The sequence below is a fragment of the Prionailurus viverrinus genome, chromosome B2 (assembly GCF_022837055.1).
Source record: "Prionailurus viverrinus isolate Anna chromosome B2, UM_Priviv_1.0, whole genome shotgun sequence".
Classification (NCBI taxonomy): Eukaryota; Metazoa; Chordata; class Mammalia; order Carnivora; family Felidae; genus Prionailurus; species Prionailurus viverrinus.
Window position 1 is genome coordinate 51,699,695 of NC_062565.1, and position 19,171 is coordinate 51,718,865.

General features: G+C 39.1%; 1 protein-coding gene across 1 annotated transcript in view; it reads left to right on the forward strand.

Annotated features, from left to right (window-relative positions):
- The first annotated feature begins 2,653 nt into the window (after positions 1 to 2,653).
- The window catches only part of MLIP (muscular LMNA interacting protein), a 115,493-nt gene continuing 98,975 nt past the window's right edge, over positions 2,654 to 19,171 (forward strand). Inside the window, exons 1-3 of the mRNA XM_047860363.1 lie at positions 2,654 to 2,749; positions 10,197 to 10,352; positions 14,333 to 14,725. Of these exons, the coding sequence (XP_047716319.1) occupies positions 2,654 to 2,749; positions 10,197 to 10,352; positions 14,333 to 14,725 (645 nt within the window). The remainder of the gene's footprint in view (positions 2,750 to 10,196; positions 10,353 to 14,332; positions 14,726 to 19,171) is intronic.

Here is a 19,171-nt window from a genome sequence, read left to right on the forward strand (position 1 = left end):
AGAAAATGATTAGAGAAAAGTTGCCAAGGAGAAACAGAGCAAAATAGCAAAATAATGGGTGAATTTAATTGGTTCCCATGTTGTAAAATGATTCAAGGAAGAGTTTAAATAGGGCAAAAGATAGGGGCTAAAATATTTATTTCCTCTTCCAAAGTTGACTTGCCAACATGTTTAAGTATTGTTTTAGCTGGGGGAGGGAATGAGAGAGAAAAGACCAGAAGGTGGACAGAATGAGGTATGGGAGAAGAGCTTCATAGTTGTTTGAGTCTGCTTGGCATGAACAGATCGAAATATTGACAAGGGACTGGACTGCTACTTCCCCTTGGGGAACCACTCACTGGAACTGAGGTGTGTGGCCTTTAGGGTTTATATGATTTCAACTTCATCCTCGCCAGAACTCTGTGAGATAAGTACTCTTCTTATCCACATTTCACAGGTGAAAGGACTGCCTTTGAGAGGTCCCCCTGGGTCCCATAGCCAGTGAATGACCAACTCTAGGATTTCATCCTTTATGAATAGACTTGCTGCTTACTGCTGTTCTGATAGGTGCCTTCACTCAAGCTTTTATCTCTGCTTTGAAATAACTGTTATTCTATCCCACATTCCCAAGCTCCCACTCCCCAATGCTTTTAAGTGTGGCCCCAATGCCACTTTATCCTTGAATTACTCCACGTGGCTGTGATCTCCCCTCCCTCCAAAAGTTTCTCCAAGTCTCTGCTACTCAAAGTGTCGTGAACAAGCTGTGAAACATCAACTGGGAGCTTGTTGGAAATAGAGAATCTGGGGGCCCATCCCTGATGTCCTCAAGCTCTCTAGGTGGTTTATGTGTAAAGTTTGAGAACTTCAATATGGAACTTCTCTTGTCTTCTCTTGTCTTCTCTTGTCTTCTCTCTTCTCTTCTCTTCTCTTCTCTTCTCTTCTCTCTTCTCTTCTCTTCTCTTCTCTTCTCTTCTCTTCTCTTCCCTTCCCTTCCCTTCCCTTCCCTTCCCTTCTCTCCCCTCCCCTCCCCTCCCCTCCCCTCCCCTCCCCTCCCCTCCCTTCCCTTCCCTTCCCTTCCCTTCCCTTCCCTTCCCTTCCCTTCTCTCCTCTCCCCTCCCCTCCCCTCCCCTCCCTTCCCTTCCCTTCCCTTCCCTTCCCTTCCCTTCCCTTCCCTTCCCTTCTCTCCTCTCCCCTCCCCTCCCCTCCCCTCCCCTCCCCTCCCCTCCCTTCCCTTCCCTTCCCTTCCCTTCCCTTCCCTACCCTTCTCCTCTCTCCTTTTCTTTTCTGTTCTTTTTTGGTTTGTATTTCTATTATTTATATATCTGTTTTATATTCTTAATTGGACTGTAAGCTCTTTGAGGGCAGGAGAGTGTTATGTTTTCTTTTGAGTATCCATAATTATATTTGGCATAGAGGAACACATAAATTTGTTTAGTGACATAACAGCACTTCTATTCGGAAATTTAGATAACTTTCTAGGTCAAAAAGTTCCATGTTATTTGGAAGAATTTTTGCTAGTGTGCTAGTAGAATCACTTTTGGCAATTACCTTACTTGTAATGTTTCCAAAAATTCAGGCTTTTTTGTTTGTTTTGTGTTTTTTAGAACCTTTTTTGAATGTTTGTTTTTGAGGGAAAGAGCCCACAATCAAGTGGGGGAAGGGCAGAGAAAGAGGGAGACAGAGGATCTAAAGCAGGCTCCAAGCTCTCAGAGCAGAGCCTGATGCATGGTTCAAACTCACAAACTATGAGACCATGTGCCCCTTCAGACTTTTGATAAGGTTGAAAATTAAGAGATATAATCCAGATCTCGAAAATAAAATCTTCATTGCTTTCCATAGCCTTTGGTCTATAATAAGCCCTTGCGCCACACCACCTTTCATTGCCAAAGCACAAACGTAGGTTTGTGCTTTCATTGCCAAGTCCAAACAGATTTGGAGAAAAATCAATACATAAAAAATATAGAACTACTGAAATCTGAAGACTCCAATCACTTTCGTGTGTGAAGTTTTGTCTGCAGTCAGGACACTCAGCATCTTCCAGGAACCTTGGAATGGAATTTTTCCCCACAAATATTTGATTCCAAGCTTTATTCTAGAGCTAATTTGATTAATAGCAGAACTTCAGTCACTACAGATGCTCCTGCTGCTTGCATTTACATGCCCACGGCCGATCATATTATTGATTTTTTTGAAATGATCACTGTGTGTTGTGTCGTTCTTTATTTAGACACAGTGTTTGCATGTATTTGTGTCTCTAAATGTTCTCAGTGCATGTGACCACCTGGTTCCTGAGATTGGCAGATGCTTGGGCCCTTCAATCAGCTTCTCGTCGCGGCACATTCTGGCTTCTCTCTTCTTTTTGCAGAATATGTAATTGGAACACTTGCGTGACAAGAAAAGAGGGCAAACACATATAGGTGGCATTTTTTTTTTTTAATTTCTACTGGCTCCATTTCAGCAGTCGGTATGACCTCTCATGAAGTGCCAAATCTAAAAATTGTCTAAACATAAATCTACTCTTGGGAGCTGACAGGATTCTTCAATTCAGGGAGGATTCCACTTTACCTCTTTTTAGAATTTTTTTTTTCCCTGTGTGAGTGTGTGTTGTTTTAGTGAGAGGCTCCCTTCCCACACCTCAGTCATCGGTTTGCTCACTCCCTTGTGTGATGAATCAATGCTTCCAGAACAGGGGCTTCCGAGGGACTGCGAGAACAATTACTTCCAAATGAACTCGTGCGTCTTAGCAGGGAGCATTCAGACCACACCCCAGGTAAAAGGAAGTCTTTCCTTAATGTTTTCAGGAACTTTTAAAGGCTGTGCACTTCGTTGTTTGCTGCAAGAGGGCTTGAGGGAGAGTTGCCTGGGTATAGATAAATTTGACTGTATGTCAAAATGAAATGTTATCTACAGTTCGTGGAAGGGGCCAGCAGATAAAAGCGAACTGCTCACTGGCCAACCAAAAAAATGCTCAGGACTGCCCTCGGCATAGTGTTGAAGCTGACACCCAGGGATGCCTCTGCTCAACAGGAGGCTGGTGGACATCTGTGAGTGTGGGTGTTGACATGGGAAGGAAGAGAACTTTTAGGGAAATAGTAGACAGGAAGGCATTGCAGCCTGAAACTGAGCAACGGAGCACTTAACCTGCATGGTGTGGGAAAACACAATTTCCTAAGTTCCTATTCGCCTGTCTGGGGAGAAGGGGACAGTCTCAAGAGATGTCGAGTGCTTGAAACCATTTTTAGGGCGAGAGTTTAATATGTCTGGGTCTAATTCTATTATTAAAGTAGTTTCCCAAGAACAAGACCTAAGATGCGTTTTTAAATGGCATTGGCAACTGAAAGTGTTAACTGGCATTTAACAAGTGCAGTGGTATTAACGTGCATCTGTTTCTGCTTTGTGTGGAAAATGATTTTTCATCACCATAGCGATTCATTTCTGGGCTCCCCTGGAACTTGGCCACCGTGTGCAGGAAACAGAAAAAAAAATTTTTTTTCTTCTTTTTTGAACCGGGGATTCAGCAGTCTATCAACTAACACGTGGCTCTACATCTAAATGTTACATAGTATAATTTCACATCCTTTTCCAACCTAAATTCTGTACAAAAAAAAATGTGTACATCATTGGTTAGATAAGAGGATGCTAGGTAATAGCGATGAAAAGAGCCCCATGCTAACACTGTACTCCCAGCTTAAAAGCAGATACCGAACCATTGCCCTTTTTGTGGTTGTGCTTCTGAGGATATGTGTGCAGATGGGAATTTATCCCTGATCTTTTTCTCCAACAGTAACCTTGGAAGATGAATACATCTTTAGCCCTATTAGATTTTCCCTTTTATGTTATTCTTGAATGACATCATGTATTGGTTCAACTAAAATTAAAAAAAAAAAAAAAAGTTGTTCTCCTATACCGGGAAAGACATTTTATGTAGGATATGGCTGTGTCTGTAGGAAAATATGACAATAAAATAGAAAGGAATAATTTTATTTTGCTGTTGCTTTCATTGTCAACGTGTGGTTATGCTTAGAAATTCATTTGAGGGCATTGCATTAAAAGCACACCTTATGCACTGAAACATTAGTGTTCACTCATACTTTGTTTCCATTTTATTCACTAAAATTATAGCTATTACCCTTTAAAAAGTCTATAATTTATGGGGTATCAACAGTAGAGATCTATTTGTATTTTGGAGATTTAAGTGGGATTGCATTGTACAAATTGTACAAGGCTGGAGAAATGAATTTTCGTCATTGTGTGTGTTTTAGAAGGCAAAATCACTTACTGTTAGTAATGGTTGTATGTATTTCATACTCATGGGGCACTTAATACTGAACCCTTTCATACGTTGGTATTTAAATTTCATGGGGATAGAACATAAGACAGACTTGTAGTCATCATGTGGGGAGATGATGGGCCTATAGAACCTGGGGATAAGTTCACAGTTTCACTTCTTTTTTGACTCCTAAAGCACTGTCTTTATTTCCTACCCACATGAAATTCTGCGATGAATTATCTGAACTACCTCTAATGATTTTGTTGCTAAAACCGCTATCTATCATGATATTTATGAGATTAGTCATGTAAAGACGCCTTCCTAGAAAATAATCTATCTAGTAAGTGTGTCATATTGTTGTTGCTGATAAGACTAATGGGCTTCCCAAATCTCACAAGGGATCTATTGTTCCTCACTACAGAGGAGAGCATTGATTTATTATTTTCGGATGATTAGTTGCAACCTGGCAATTTTGACATGACTGCAATGAAGGAATAATGACAACTATCTTTAAAGGCATAAAAGAAGGTTAAAGAGTGAGAGATGGTTCAGAAAGGTTTGTCTGTGTGTTTTATATTCCCTAAGGAATTGTTTCTAGAAGGCGTGGCTGTTTTAGTATTTTTAGTTATCAGAAAGCTGTACCCTATAATAAACTGGCCTACAGTTAGTTCATTAGACATATAATGTGGGTGAAATATCCTGTAAGGATATCCACTTCTCTTTCTTTGATTACATACTCACAAAGAAAATACCTATTAATAATCTAGTGTGTCAGATAGCCTGATCCAGGTACCTCCTGACCCCAGGCTCACTGAGTGCCATCATGCTCTCAGTCTCTCTGTCCAGTCCAGTCTTATCATCCATGGTGGCTTTCATTTTCACCAGAATGACTCTGTCAACCCTCTTGTCTCACAGTTACTTGAGCTTCCCAATCTCAGTGCCTTTTCTGTTTTTTTTTTCTTCTGAGATACTCAGTCTCAAGGTCAAAGCCTTAGACCACATAATCGTCCAGAATTACCATACATCTAAATCTTAAACTCTCACATACCGTACTCTAACCCCAAGTCATTCTCCCCAACACTCACAATGTTATCAAATCTGGTCTCTGAGCGTCAGAGACCACTGGTCCCCTGAATCTGAGGGTTCCTCTTCTGTACCTCTCCAAACTTCACTCCATGGTGTTCGCTTGCTCTACTCTCACTAGAGCCCTCAATTTCCTCATGCTCACAACATCCTTTTGCCAAAACTACTTCTGAATACCAACTCTGTAAGTGCTACCATTGTTTTTTTCTGTTTCTGTGAGGGGTAGTTTGACACATCCCTGGAGAAGATATCAAATGTCCAAGCAAATTGCTTCACTACTACGGGTCCTCGGCATATTCTGTCTCTCCTTTTGTTTATAGTAAGGCATCTTTCCTGTTGCTGTCAATGACGTTCTAGTCTTTTCTGTTTTCCTTAAAATCCCATGTCAATTTTTCTAGTTCTTCCTTAGCTGCTTGATAACTTAGTGTTCCAACTCTGGAGGCTTCAACCTTGGACCTCTTCTTTTCCTATTTGTGCTTACTACCTTGGTGATCTCTTCTGGTATTGTGGTTTTAAATACCATGTACAAGTTAACAATCCTAATAATTTTATCTTTAGCACAGACTTTCCTCTAAACTTGACTTCCATACCTACAATTCCACTTGGATCTGTATTTGGCATATTACATTTGATCTTTATTCTCAGACTAGCTTCACCTGTTGTTTTCCCCATTTTAGTGAATAAAATTTAATTTCTTGTGGTTATTCAGGTCAAAAATTTTGTACATGTCTTGATTCTTATCTATCTTTTATATCCCACATCTAATTTTTAAGATAATTCTAAGTTTTCCTTTGAAATCTAGCCAGAACCAAGGTACCTGGGAGGCTCAGTCGGTTGAATGTCTGACTTTGGCTTAGGTCATGATCTCACAGTTCCTGAGTTTGAGCCCCACGTGGACTTGTTGCTGATAGCATGGATCCCACTTCAGATCTTCTGTCCCTCTCTCTCTCTGTGCCTACCCCACTCACGCTCTCTCTCTCAAAAATAAATAAAACATTACAAAAAATTAAAAAAACTAAAATATAGTCAGACTCTTAACATTTCTTATTGTGATTACTGCAACAACCCAAGTTCAACCTACCATTTTCTCTCCCATGGGTTGCTGCCATAGCCTTATAGCCAGTCTTCATAGCTTCTGCCTATTGAAAGTAATATATATTTTACATATTTATTTTGTTTACTTCTTTCTCCACAGAATGTAAACTCTATTAGTGTGCTCACCATTACATCGCCAACACCTAGAGTGATGTCTTAGCATTTAGTAGACATTTAATAAGACCTTGTTGAAAAATTGAAAGTAAGTAGAAGGCATAATACTCAAGTGAGGGTTGATTTTAGTGGGATCATAGTGGCAGGACTGAAGGCCACTCGAAAGACAAGGATGTGGGTGGGTGAGTAGATGTAGTGATGGGGACCTTGGAAATTCTTGTTTGACTGCTCTAGTTATCTCAGTGAAATAAGAAACCAAGTAAGACCATGGAAGAAGATATTGAGGGTGTGAAAAAAGGAGAGGGTGTGACTTTTCTAGGCAAGTGGGAGAGTGAATGGACTATAGAACTATAATATGTTTATAGAGCAACATTGAAGGGCCTGCTTGAGGCTCAGAGTCATAAATTTGAAGTGAAACCGGTAAGCACAGTTGTGTGATTTCTTCCAATTACATACCTTTGTGGTGAAGGGGTAGATTAGGTAGCAGGTTAGATTTAGTGAGGACTGTGATTTGTCCAAATGGGAGGGATGATGTGAGAGAGGGCAGGGCACTTGAGGAGTATGCATGGGGTAAACACAGTCACTGAGGCTGGCTAAAATAAAAAAGAAGTATGGGAAAACATAATGTTGGAGGGATCAGTAGATTTTCCTTCTGGTGGGGTCTGAGAAATGTTGCAGCTGGAATATGAGATGGAAGTGTGGAAAGAAAAGAAGTGGAGATCAGAGAATGGAAAATGTGACATTACAGAGGGCTGGTGGCTATTGGTTGAGGCTAGGGATTGAGGGGCAAGAAGGAGCAGAGGCCAGGTCAACACAATATGAGGAAAATTACCCATGGGCTGTGATACTGGGTATTAAGCAAAGCATAGTGTTAAAGGGAGTGGAATTGAGCCACGAACTAAATCTTCAAAGAAAGAAGAGCTTGCTTAATTTGGGTGTGGGCAGATGACAGTGAAGATGAGAGGTCATGAGTGGTATAGACTCTTGACATGAGATTCACATCTGGAAGTTTCTAGGTAGGAGGAAAGAAGAATGGTCTGGAAGTAGTAAAGGGGAGTGAGGAGGACACTCTTGTACTTCCAGGTCCAGTGTGAGGGAAAATAGCAACCATTGAACAAGCTTCTTAGAGACAGAGCCCTTCAGAGGAAGCAGTGGTTTGATTAGAGTGAGGATGGAGAAGAGCTTAAGGACATGGGAGATTGTATGATGGCTGACTGAATTTCAGAATGTGTATGGTAGAAATACTTCATGAATTGGGATGGGGCACAGATGGGAAAAGAATGAGGGGGTGTGCATAGCACACAGGAATTGCGGGATGACCCCAGCCTGGGTTCCTTATAGGGGCTGACATGGATGGGGTTAAAGGGAAGGCCACAATGAAGCCTGAGAGGTCCAAGGCACAGAAAGTGGGCACAGTTTAAAGGGAGAGGAAAGTGAGGGTCCTGCCGGGGTGTATCATATTTCTTGTGACAGAGGCATGGAGGTAGCTGAGGGGCAGTGTTACTCTGATTAGATGGGGTTGATTTTACCATCAGTGTTGATTATGCCACCTTTCTGCTTCCACCACTGCACCACATTCGTGAAATTTTCTGTATCTTCATTCATTTTCTCTGGACTCAAAGGAGGCCATGTTCCTTCTCCCGTTCTCTTAACATATTTTGCCTGCTTCCTCCAGGACCTTGTTTTGCTTTCCTTCTCTTCTGACTCCTTTCCCAAGTCTACAGACATGTTCAGGTCCACCCTATTACATGCCAGCAGAGGCACCTCTTTGACTCTCCTTCCCTCACTAACTCCTCTCAACCTCCCTCTTTACCCTTTATCCAGATTTCTAGAAAGAGAAATTTACAGCTGGATCTTCTCTTTTTCCCTTTCATTTAGTCCTCAATCTATTGCTCTTAGTTTTCTGTGCTTGTCACTAGTCACATGTCTTTTAAAACCAGAGTTATCGGGGGCACCTAGGTGGCTGTGCGTCTGACTTCGGCTTGGGTCATGATCTTGCAGTTCATGAGTTCAAGCCCCCCATTGGGCTCTCTGCTGTCAGCACAGAGCCCACTTCAGATCCTCTGCCCCTCCACTGCTTGCACTCTCTGAAAAATGAATAAAATGTGGAACAAAAACCCAGAGTTATCTATCTAAAATTCTAATGTGACTACTTCATTTCCCAATCTACGGTGCTGTAATTGTTCTCTGTTGTCAGTCAGACAGAATCCAAGTTTGATATGTACCCCCCACTGCTGCTACCCTTCCACGATTTCAATCATCTGGTTTTCTTAGCCTGGGATATCCTGATCTTCCTCTTCCCTGGGACCAAATTTCAGGTGTTGCCTTTTCCAGAGCTTCCTAGATTGGGTAGGCAGGCACCGCTCAACACTTGTCCCTTAGTGGTTTGTGCATCCCCTTTTTTCTTCTTGTGTGTGGTCTACTGACTATTTCCTATTCATTATGGCATCCCTAGATCCTTGAGTTCCTGCCACACAACAAATAGTAAACACAATCATTCTTGTGCAGCCACTCTGGGGAACAATATAGAGGTTCCTCAGAAAACTAAAGACAGAACTACCCTACAATCCAGCAATTGCACTATTAGATATTTACCCAAAGGATACAAAAATACAGATTTGAAAGGATACATGCACCCTAACGTTACAGCAGCATTATCAACAATAGCCAAATTATGGAGAAAGCCCAAATGTCCATTGACTGATGAATTGATAAAGAAAATGTGACACACACACACACACACACACACACACACACACACTGGAATATTACTCAGCCATCTAAAAGAATGAAATCTTGCCATTTGCAATGACATGGATAGAGCTAGAATGTATTATGCTACGCAAAATAAGTCAATCAGAGAAAGACAAATACCATATAATTTCACTCATATGTGGACATTAAGAAACAACTGAGGGTTGATGGAGGGGAAGTGGTGGGGAGATGGGCTAGATGGGTGATGGGTACTAAGGAGGGCATTTATGATGAGCACTGGGTGTTGTCTGTAAATGATGAATCCCTGAAAACTACTTCTAAAACCAATATAGTACTGTATGTTAACTAAAATTTAAATAAATTAAAAAAATAAACACAATAATTCTTGAATTATTAAAGCATGAATGAAAGAGAAAGTGTGTCCTCAAGGAGAGACATTGGTGTTCTAATCGCTAAAAAAGCATTCTTTCAATTTTAAATCCAGTTTTTAGTATTCTCATTAGTGATACATGTTGGAAGTTTCTTGCATGGTTGTGATTATGAGTCAAACTGAAACTGCTAACCCAGGGTTAAATGAATAAAAGTCAATTTTGAAACAGACTAGATGCTGTGTTTGTGATGATCCTACTGAGGTAGAAGTGCCCTATAATATTCCAAAAGACCACCTAGCCAATCTACTGTTTTGTTGCCATCCCCCTACAACAGGATCTTTCTGGGGTTGTACTGCTTTCTCTGATAAATGGAATCATAAAAAAAGGGGGGGGATCTGATCCACTGTGACTGTTTTTATAGCTGTGTTTTTTTTGGCAACCATACACATGACCACAGGATAATAGGCAACTTATCAAAATAACTGAGATAAATATCATGGGGTATAGAAAATAAAGTCAAGATAAACCTTTGACAGGACTGAAGGTCTAATTTATTACATGTCTCATAGGTCTCTTCTGGTGATTCTGAAGCCAAACCTCTGATCTTCACATTTGTCCCCACTGTCAGAAGACTACCAACCCACTCTAAGTTGGCTGACACCTCTAAATTCCTTGTTAAAATTCCTGAGGAACCAAGTGATAAGAATCCAGAAGCTGTAAATAGGGTAGGATTACTTTTCTTCTTCTTTTTTTTTTTTTGTATTAAGCAACTTTATATTAAACATTCAATTGTCCATAATAATGACTTGGAAATTTGTATGAATGTTTATTTCCTTTGCATAAAGTGAGATGTCTGTGAAATGTAAGGTTGACTAAAAATATAAGTGTGTAATAGTGTGTGTAATTATCATACCCCTGCTTCTCTCTAATACACTATTCTCAACTCATGAGTTGACACCCTGTTCTTTGCTATTCACATGACACATTCTGCCCCCTGGCATTTTCCCTTCTCCCAAATATGTCTTAAAATAATAAAAACAAAATTTCCTGAGAAGTTTGAATTTATCTTGATAGAAAATACAAAATAAAATGGTGAGACATTATTGTTTTACATGCAATAAATTAGCAAAATTTAAAAAGTGTCATATCCAGTACTGGGACAGTTGTGAAGGTATTGGCATGCTCATGCTTTGCAGCTAGCTCTATGAATTTATACAATTTTGGTGGAAAGCCCTTATCCATAGTTTTAAAACTGTCATAATTTTCAATAACTAACTCTTAGAAACGTAGTTAGCCGGTGGCCTGGCTAGTTAGCCTGTAGTTAGCCTGGGTGGCTAGTTAGCCTGTAGTTAGCCTGTAGTTAGCCTGACCTGTAGTTAGCCTGGGTGGCTCAATTGGTTGAGCATCTGGCTCTTGGTTTCGGCTCAGGTCATGATCTCACAGTTCATGAGCTTGATCCCTTCATTGGGTTCTGAGCTGACAGCACAAAGCCTGGTTGGGATTCTCTCTCTTCCTCTCTCTCTCTCTCTCTCTCTCTCAAAAATTAAATAAATAAACATAAAAAAAAGAAATATATTTTAAGGAAATAGTACAAAGGCAGAAAAATGTCATTTAGGAAAGCAATTAGGGAAAAATAAAAATAGTCTAATAGCTAATAATCAGAAAAATAAAATTAAGAATATGATAATAAATTACTTTTACAAGGTTATAATTATAGTGATTATGTAATTCCATGGAAAGTATTAACTTTATAATAGTAAGCAACAACATAGGTTATAAAATTGTATTTATACACTGATTATGCTTATCCAAAATGAGACCAAAACTGGAAATAAAATTAAAACAGACAAAAAACCCTGATAATGACTTGTGTTAGTGCAATGACAGTTTGGCTAAAAAACCCTTTCTCTTTAAAAAATAAATTTAAGGGGTGCCTGGGTGGCTCAGTTGGTTAAGTGTTCAACTCTTGATCTCACCTCAGGTCTTGATCTCAGGGTCCTGATTTCAAGCCCTGTGTTGGGCTCCATGATGGGTGTGGAACCTACTTAAAAAAATGTATTTTAATACTGTCTTATTATGAATAAAATGTGACTGGGGGATTTCGTGGTGTTCTTGATTCACTAAAAAGGGGCAAAATAATCTGATTCACCTTGGGTGTATGAAAACATCTTATCTGGAAAGCTATAATATATCTGTGATCCTGAGATTTTTCAATGCTACTGCCTTATTTCAAAGACTATTAAGGCCACATTATTTCAGGGAGATCCTACACACGACAGTTGGAATGTCCAGGAAATTTCTCTCTAAGAGTTCTCAAATATGTATACACACACACACATAGTTATGGTATCCTTTGTTATAGGTGCTATGAGCATATGAGATGACTGTGGACATATATATTAATCTTGGTTGCAAACTTCCAGAGCTTCCTGAGACATTGACATTTATTTGCTGATTGCACTGAAATGCACACAACTATATCTTTAGAATATTCAAGATTTTTCTTCCTATTTTTTAAATAGTTCAATATTATAATAGGGCAGGCTAAATAACCCCTTGATAATTTATATATTCAACCACTGTTTACTGAATGCATTATGTGTTTGGTGCAGTGGATTCTGAATTAATAAAGTCAACTCCTGTAACTCATTATTGGGAAGGCATACAATAAACAAAGTGAAAAGCATATAATGAAATCTCAGATAATGATAAAGCTGTACAAAAGTACATCAAACTAAAGGAATAGAGAATGATGGACTATGGGGAAGGGAATTATTTTAGATCACTAATAAGGTTTTCGAAGACTAGTTCAATTTTTGCCATCTTTTTAGTTATTGTTACTTTTTATAATAAGCAATCTGTCTCTGAATCCTTAATTTTCTTAAAAGTTTATTTATTGTGATAAAGAGAGAGAACGAGCAGGGGAGGAGCAGAGAGAGAGGGAGAGAGAATCTCAAGCAGGCTCTGCACTGTCAGCATGGAGCCCACCTTGGGGCTCGATCCCACAAACCGTGAGATCATGACCTGAGCTGACAATCAAGAGTCAGATGCCACCCAAGAGTCTGAGCCACCCAGGCGCTCCTGAATCCTTTTATATTAATTTAAACTTCTTTCTAATTTGGGTTTTTATTATTGTATAGCATTATAATTTAATATGTGAAATGATCATTGTCAGAGAAATCCTAATCAGAAGCAATTTACGTTTATCTTGACTAAATCATCATCAGCTAAGAAATGTACAGTGGGTATATAAAATCACCTTTTTAGTTATATATAATCAGTAGTTTGACTTCTATTTTTACACATATGATATATATGCATATAATAGCACATGTTAAGTTTACTACCACAGTTGAAATTTCATTTATTTTAGTTTATTTAGTGTCTTCTTTATTATTTTTTATTCTGCAGTAATTTTAGACCTAAAGAAATGTTGCAAAGAAAAGGATGGTAACCACAGCATGGTTATCAAAGCCAAGAAAATAAACGTTGGGTCTTTTAAATACAATCTTAATGTACAGTAATCATTTTATTTTATTTTATTTTTATTTTATTTTTTTTTTAATTTTTTTCAACGTTTATTTATTTTTGGGACAGAGAGAGAGAGCATGAATGGGCGAGGGGCAGAGAGAGAGGGAGACACAGAATCGGAAACAGGCTCCAGGCTCCGAGCCATCAGCCCAGAGCCCGATGCGGGGCTCGAACCCACGGACCGCGAGATCGTGACCTGGCTGAAGTTGGAGGCTCAACCGACTGCGCCACCCAGGCTCCCCAAGTTATCATTTTAGAAAAAGATGCTTGATAGTTTGATAAAGCTATCGTACTTTGGTCTTGTAAACCCTCTCTGTACTCATAAAAAAATTGGATGGGAAAAGATTAGAATTACAAAATAAAATAGTGGTGAAAAATACTTTGTACTAAAAATACTTTTTTTTCCTGGTGTCTGATTCTTGAGTTCCTCCCAATTAGTTTAGATTGTTTTGTTTGAATACCTATGCATTTTGTTCTAGTTTTATTTTTCCTCTCAGACTTTCAGAGGGATTTGTACTATTTTAGGAACTTTCAGTGAGGTTTCCTTTCTCTCTGACTTATACAGGTTTTGCCTGACCATTAACTAAACACTTGACCAACGCCCATTTGTTTCATGAATGCCTTCATGGGAAACATTGCTATCTCTATTTCTTTTTAAGAAATTATATCATGATTTATTGTAAAGCAGGTTTACTTGATATTGATTCTGAGCTTGAAGTTGTTTGGGCTTGGACTAGGACAGACAACCGGGCTAGTAAAAGTGAGCCATTAACTTCAGGGGTGCCTGGGTGGCTCAGTTGATTAAGTGTCTGACTTCAGCTTGGGTCATGATCTCATGGTTTGTGGCTCAAGCCCCGCACTGGGCTCTGTGCTGACAACTCAGAGCCTGGAATCTCCTTCAGATTCTGTGTCTACCTCTCGGCCCCTCCTGAGTTTCTGCTCTGTCTCTGTCTCTCTCTCTCAAAAATAAAAATAAACATTAAAATTTTTTTTGAAAAAAAGTAAGCCATTAATTTCAATCCAGTCTCTCCTAAGTCAACCTGATTTTTAAATATATTCCTAAAAATTCTAGTCTTTGGAAATCATAAGCAGGTTAAACTTTTAAGAGTACAGGCAAAACAGAAGCCAGTGTCAAACCAATGTCAATGCTTTTATGTCTCTACATTAATTACAGTCTGATTCCAATGAGTACTTGACCTTGAATGCTGGGAGCCAACGGGAGAGAGACCAAGGAACATTGATTTATCCTTCAGAGGTCAGTGAAAATATTTCACAAGGAAGGGGACTCAAAGCAAACGAACTTCAAGGAATGCAGCAAAGTGACCTCTTTAAAGCTGAATATGTCTTTGTTGTGGACTCGGAAGGGGAAGATGAATCTACCAGTGGAAAAGGTGAACAAGGCCCCCCTGTAGGGATGGGCACCACAGCTTCTCGGCCCAAGTCTCTAGCAATTTCCTCCACTCTGGCCTCTGATGTGGTACGTCCCAAGACACGGGGGACAGACCTCCAGGCCCCATCACATCCTGAAATGTCTCATGGGATTGCCCCTCCACAAAAGCATGGGCAGGTAGGTTTTTCTTCTTGTCATAGAATAAAAGAAAATGTTTACATACTCTTTATCCTAGGCTGTCTGCAAAGGCCTTCCTGTTTGAAGCAAATAAAACTCTCAAAGAGAAAAGATACTAAAAAACCAAAATCCCAAGATCATAAATCATCAGAGTAAATATAGATAATTAATTCATAAGACAAAAAAGATTATATAATTGTACTGCGAGTTGGCTGAAGAGAAAATGTAAAATATTCAGCTGGAGTGGATCTGGGGGAATGTTATCTCTTGCTTTTGAATAATTCTTGGAAGAGGTTGATATTGGGACTTTCTTAGGAGACAGTGCTGGGTTAGCTGGCTGCATCCAAAAGCATACTTCAGATAGGAGAAAGATCCTGTGGGAAGACATCAATTGAATATCAGATGTAGACACATTACTTTTAAACTGCTGAAAGAGTAGTAAAAGGACAGGCTAGGAAACAAGAGTGTGTAAGAAAAAAGAAATCTCACCTGTGTGTCTTATGGAGAGAATCTGTTGTAGTCCTGGAACCCACCAGTGCAGGGCTTGCCTTAGCGAAATGGGGAGAAGATTCCACCCCAAGACTTAGCAGCAAAATTGAAGAGTTCCTTTAAGATGGAGAACCTATTTAAGACCCATTTCTGTGATGGGCAGGAAAGAAAGGAGGTGGATAGAGAGGGATTTTGAAGGGAAAAATATGAAGGATTTGCCATTGGCTGGCTAATTGTTATAATGAAATTATAAAATGGTTTTGATAAGGCCTAGGTAGAATGTCAGGAATGCAAAGGCTGGCTTTGGGAGTGGATAGTGGATGCAAAGTTCTCTTTTGTAAAGCAGGAGTCAGTATCATGATGTCCTATTTAGGATCTGTTAGACAAGGCACTTGCAAGCATCTCAAAGTAGTTGGGAGAACATTTTTATTGGTGAGTTGGCCCTTTGGGGCTGATAGGACCTATGCATAATTGTAGAGTAGGCATCTTATTTGGGTGTCACCCTATCTTCATTTCTGCAGCTTTCACTGACTTCCTGATGCTTAATTTATGTCACTTTTAAGTATCCAGTATCCTTAGGCTACTCTTTCATGGTAGAAGACTCTCACTAGGGTACCCCCATCTTGGTCTACTGGACTAAAACATTTATTTCCTCTCAAAATTTATTCTCAATGATTGGAAATGTTCTAATTATATAACTAAACATATTTTCTGTAAGCAGTGTTAGGCTTAAACATTTCTTTCTTGCCTCGGGAAAGATGATGGAATCACCAAGTTGTAGACATGGGGGCTCTCATAGTCAGGGGAGGGTAATTTTATCTGGCCCCTGTGAAGAAGAACATAAAGGCATGATGATAAAAAATAGAAGAAAACAAAGAAAATATTCTTAATGAAGCAATTTTTGGATTTTTGATTCACTCCTTCCCCCAGTTGTTAGGTTTTTTCCCCCTGAGTTGGTCATTTAACTTGTTTTTATGTGATCAAATATATATAAGTCAAACTAGAGACTGGATACATATCTTCGGATCTTTTTTCCAAAATATATTATTTTGCAGTAGGTTATAGTTCATGTTATCAAAGCTCCTAATGAAAAGGCAAATTCAACCTAATTCACTAGTAGTGGCTGAAAATTATGGTTACCACTAATGGAGGAATAGTAGACCTTGAAAAGTTTGGGAATAGCCATTGTTCCTGTTTCCATTTCCTATAATAATCCATTTGAGCGATGAATAGTAGAACATCATCAAATAAAAATAAGATGAAATAAGGTAACTGTTACCCACAAATGTTTACATCATTTACAATGATCCAGGCACCAAAGAAGGCATTCAGAATTTTAATGTAGTCAGTAGTAGGAACAATAACTCTAAAGAATATCCTGATTGGATTACTTCATGCCAACAACGTCAATTTTTCAATCAGAAATGTAGTCATTTAAGTGAATTAACTGGTAAAAACGAATCCATGTATAGAACTGTCTACAAATTAGCACTATTAGCAACAATTTATTAAGCTATCCTAAAAAATGCCTTCAGTTCCTGGTTTGGCTTTTAACTTTTCAATAAACCAGCTTAGATGTCATTTTCTGTTCATATCTTGTACTTCTCTTCCTCAGTTCTTCTCAACTATCACAAAAGTACACACTTCATAGCTTTCCATCCCTGAGCCCCTGATTCCTCTTTGTAAAGCTTATTTCTTCCCCAGACCCATCTCCATTTTGGCCTGGGCTACGTAACACTCAGCTCAGTAGAAGGAGCACCTCTTCCACTTTCCATATATGTTTTTAGCCTTTTAAGAAAATCTCTATTATAACTCCTTTTCACTGTGTTGTAATGACACATCATTTTTTCTTCCTCAGTAGGCAGAGAACAACTTAAGTCAAGCTCTATCTCATTTATTTCTGTGTTTCCAGCACTTACTACAGTGTCTTTCACATAGGTGAGGTTCAGTAAGGTGTGTAAAAGGAATAAATTTTTAAGTATTCACAGCTTTGGAGTCCTTGCACAGATATTGACCCCTTCATGAAGTCAGCTTTGGTTCTCTGAGTCAGAATAAACTCTCCCTCAATATGATTCTGATAGCTTTTTCTTTTTGTCTTTTTTTCTTTTGGTACATATTTTATAACAATTATCCTATTTCAGCATTTATTATAACTATTTAGGTGCATACCTTATCTCCCCTAGCAGATTGTAAAGTCTTTAGAGGTAAAAGTCCATGTTAAATCCATTTTTATTAAACACGTTGTTCCCTATAGTGATTATTATATTATCATGAATATAGTCAATATAAATATTGGGTTGAATATATTTATATCCCAAATACTTTCACTGAAGTGGCATGTTTAAATAAAAGCACATTATGTTAAAAAAATCACTAGACAATTAGAAACTTTAAAGTGTAGGTCAAAAGTAAAAATGCTGTATAAAATAAGCAATTGAATTAAAATCCTCTCAAATAAAATTCAGAAAGAAAGAGTAATATTTTTGAGTGTTGACATCTTGAATGATGATATAAAAGTCTAAGAATCATCTTACCTAGGGATAGCATTAAGAGTTAACAGAGAAGTGAATATACACATAACAAACAGAGTGGTTTGGCTGAAAGACATATGATAAAGCCCGTAGCTGAGGCAAACAGTGGGAATTAAAACAAGAACTTACAGGGTAAGCATTTTTCATTGACATATATGGGAAAAATCAAGGATGAATGAAATTTATAACCAGGGAAATTGGATGAATGTTGATATCATTAGTTAAGGGAAAAGTAATAGGTCTTGGGAAGGGATAGCAGGAGATAAGACATCTGATGCAGAGTTTGTGATGCCTTGGTGGCACAGCATGATTCCTTAGGAAGGAGCTGGAAGTATGAATCTGGAAAACAGAAGAGGAATGCGGGACTGGAGATTTTTGCTATATAAACTGATGAGGGTGGAGGTATTTACTCATGGAAAGAATGTAGAACAAAAAGACATAAGATACAAACCAGAAAAGGGGCGCCTCGGTGGTTCAGTCAGTTGAGCTCCCGACTCTTGATTTCAGCTCAGGTCATGATCCTGGGGTTGTGGGATTGAGGCCTGCCTTGGGCTTTGCTCTGAGCCTGGAGCCTGCTTCATATTCTCTCTCTCTCTCTCTCTCTCTCTCTCTCTCTCTCTCTCTCTCTCTCTTTCTCTCTGCCACTTTTTCCCACTTGTGCTCTCTCTCTCTCTAAAACAAACAAAATACAAACCAGGAAATAGCAAAATGTGAAGGGTCTATGAAAGACTAGAAGCCAATGACAGGGACTGAGGGGACAAAGGAAGTTGCAGAAAGGGGTTTCATGCAACGAAAGCTGGAGGGATGTTGAACAAAAAGAATAGCCTATAAACAACATCAAATCAATTAAAAAAATAAAATATTATAAATAATGCATGAGGAAAAATAAAATACAAAACAAGGTCGGATAAAGTAGGACCCTCAAAGCCTATTAAATCTGGGAATCAGAAGGTCATTTGGTGACCTTAAGGAGAGCAGTATGAGGGGGGTGATAGGGACAGAAATGCAGCTAAGATAGGGATAGATGGTAAGGAAAGGAGACCGTGTACTGGAGAGATGGTATGGGAAGGCAGGAACGACAGAGGCATCATACTGGCCATGCTCCTCTGGACGGTTACTTGGAATCTTAAACCTTAGTTTCCTCATTCGTAAAATGGGGTAATGATATCAACCTCCCTTGTGAAGATTAAATGAGATAATATATGTAATGTGCCTAGAACAGTGCCTGGCTCGTGGTATGTTCTCCACAGGTGATTTACTATATTTAAGAAGTTTGAGAGGGGCCCCTGGATGATGCAGTCAGTGAAGTATTCGACTTCTGCTCAGGTCATGATCTAGCAGGCAGGTTCATGAGTTCAAGCCCCATGTCAGGCTCTCTGCTGTCAGCACAGAGCCTGCTTCTGATCCTCTGTCCCCCTCTCTCTGC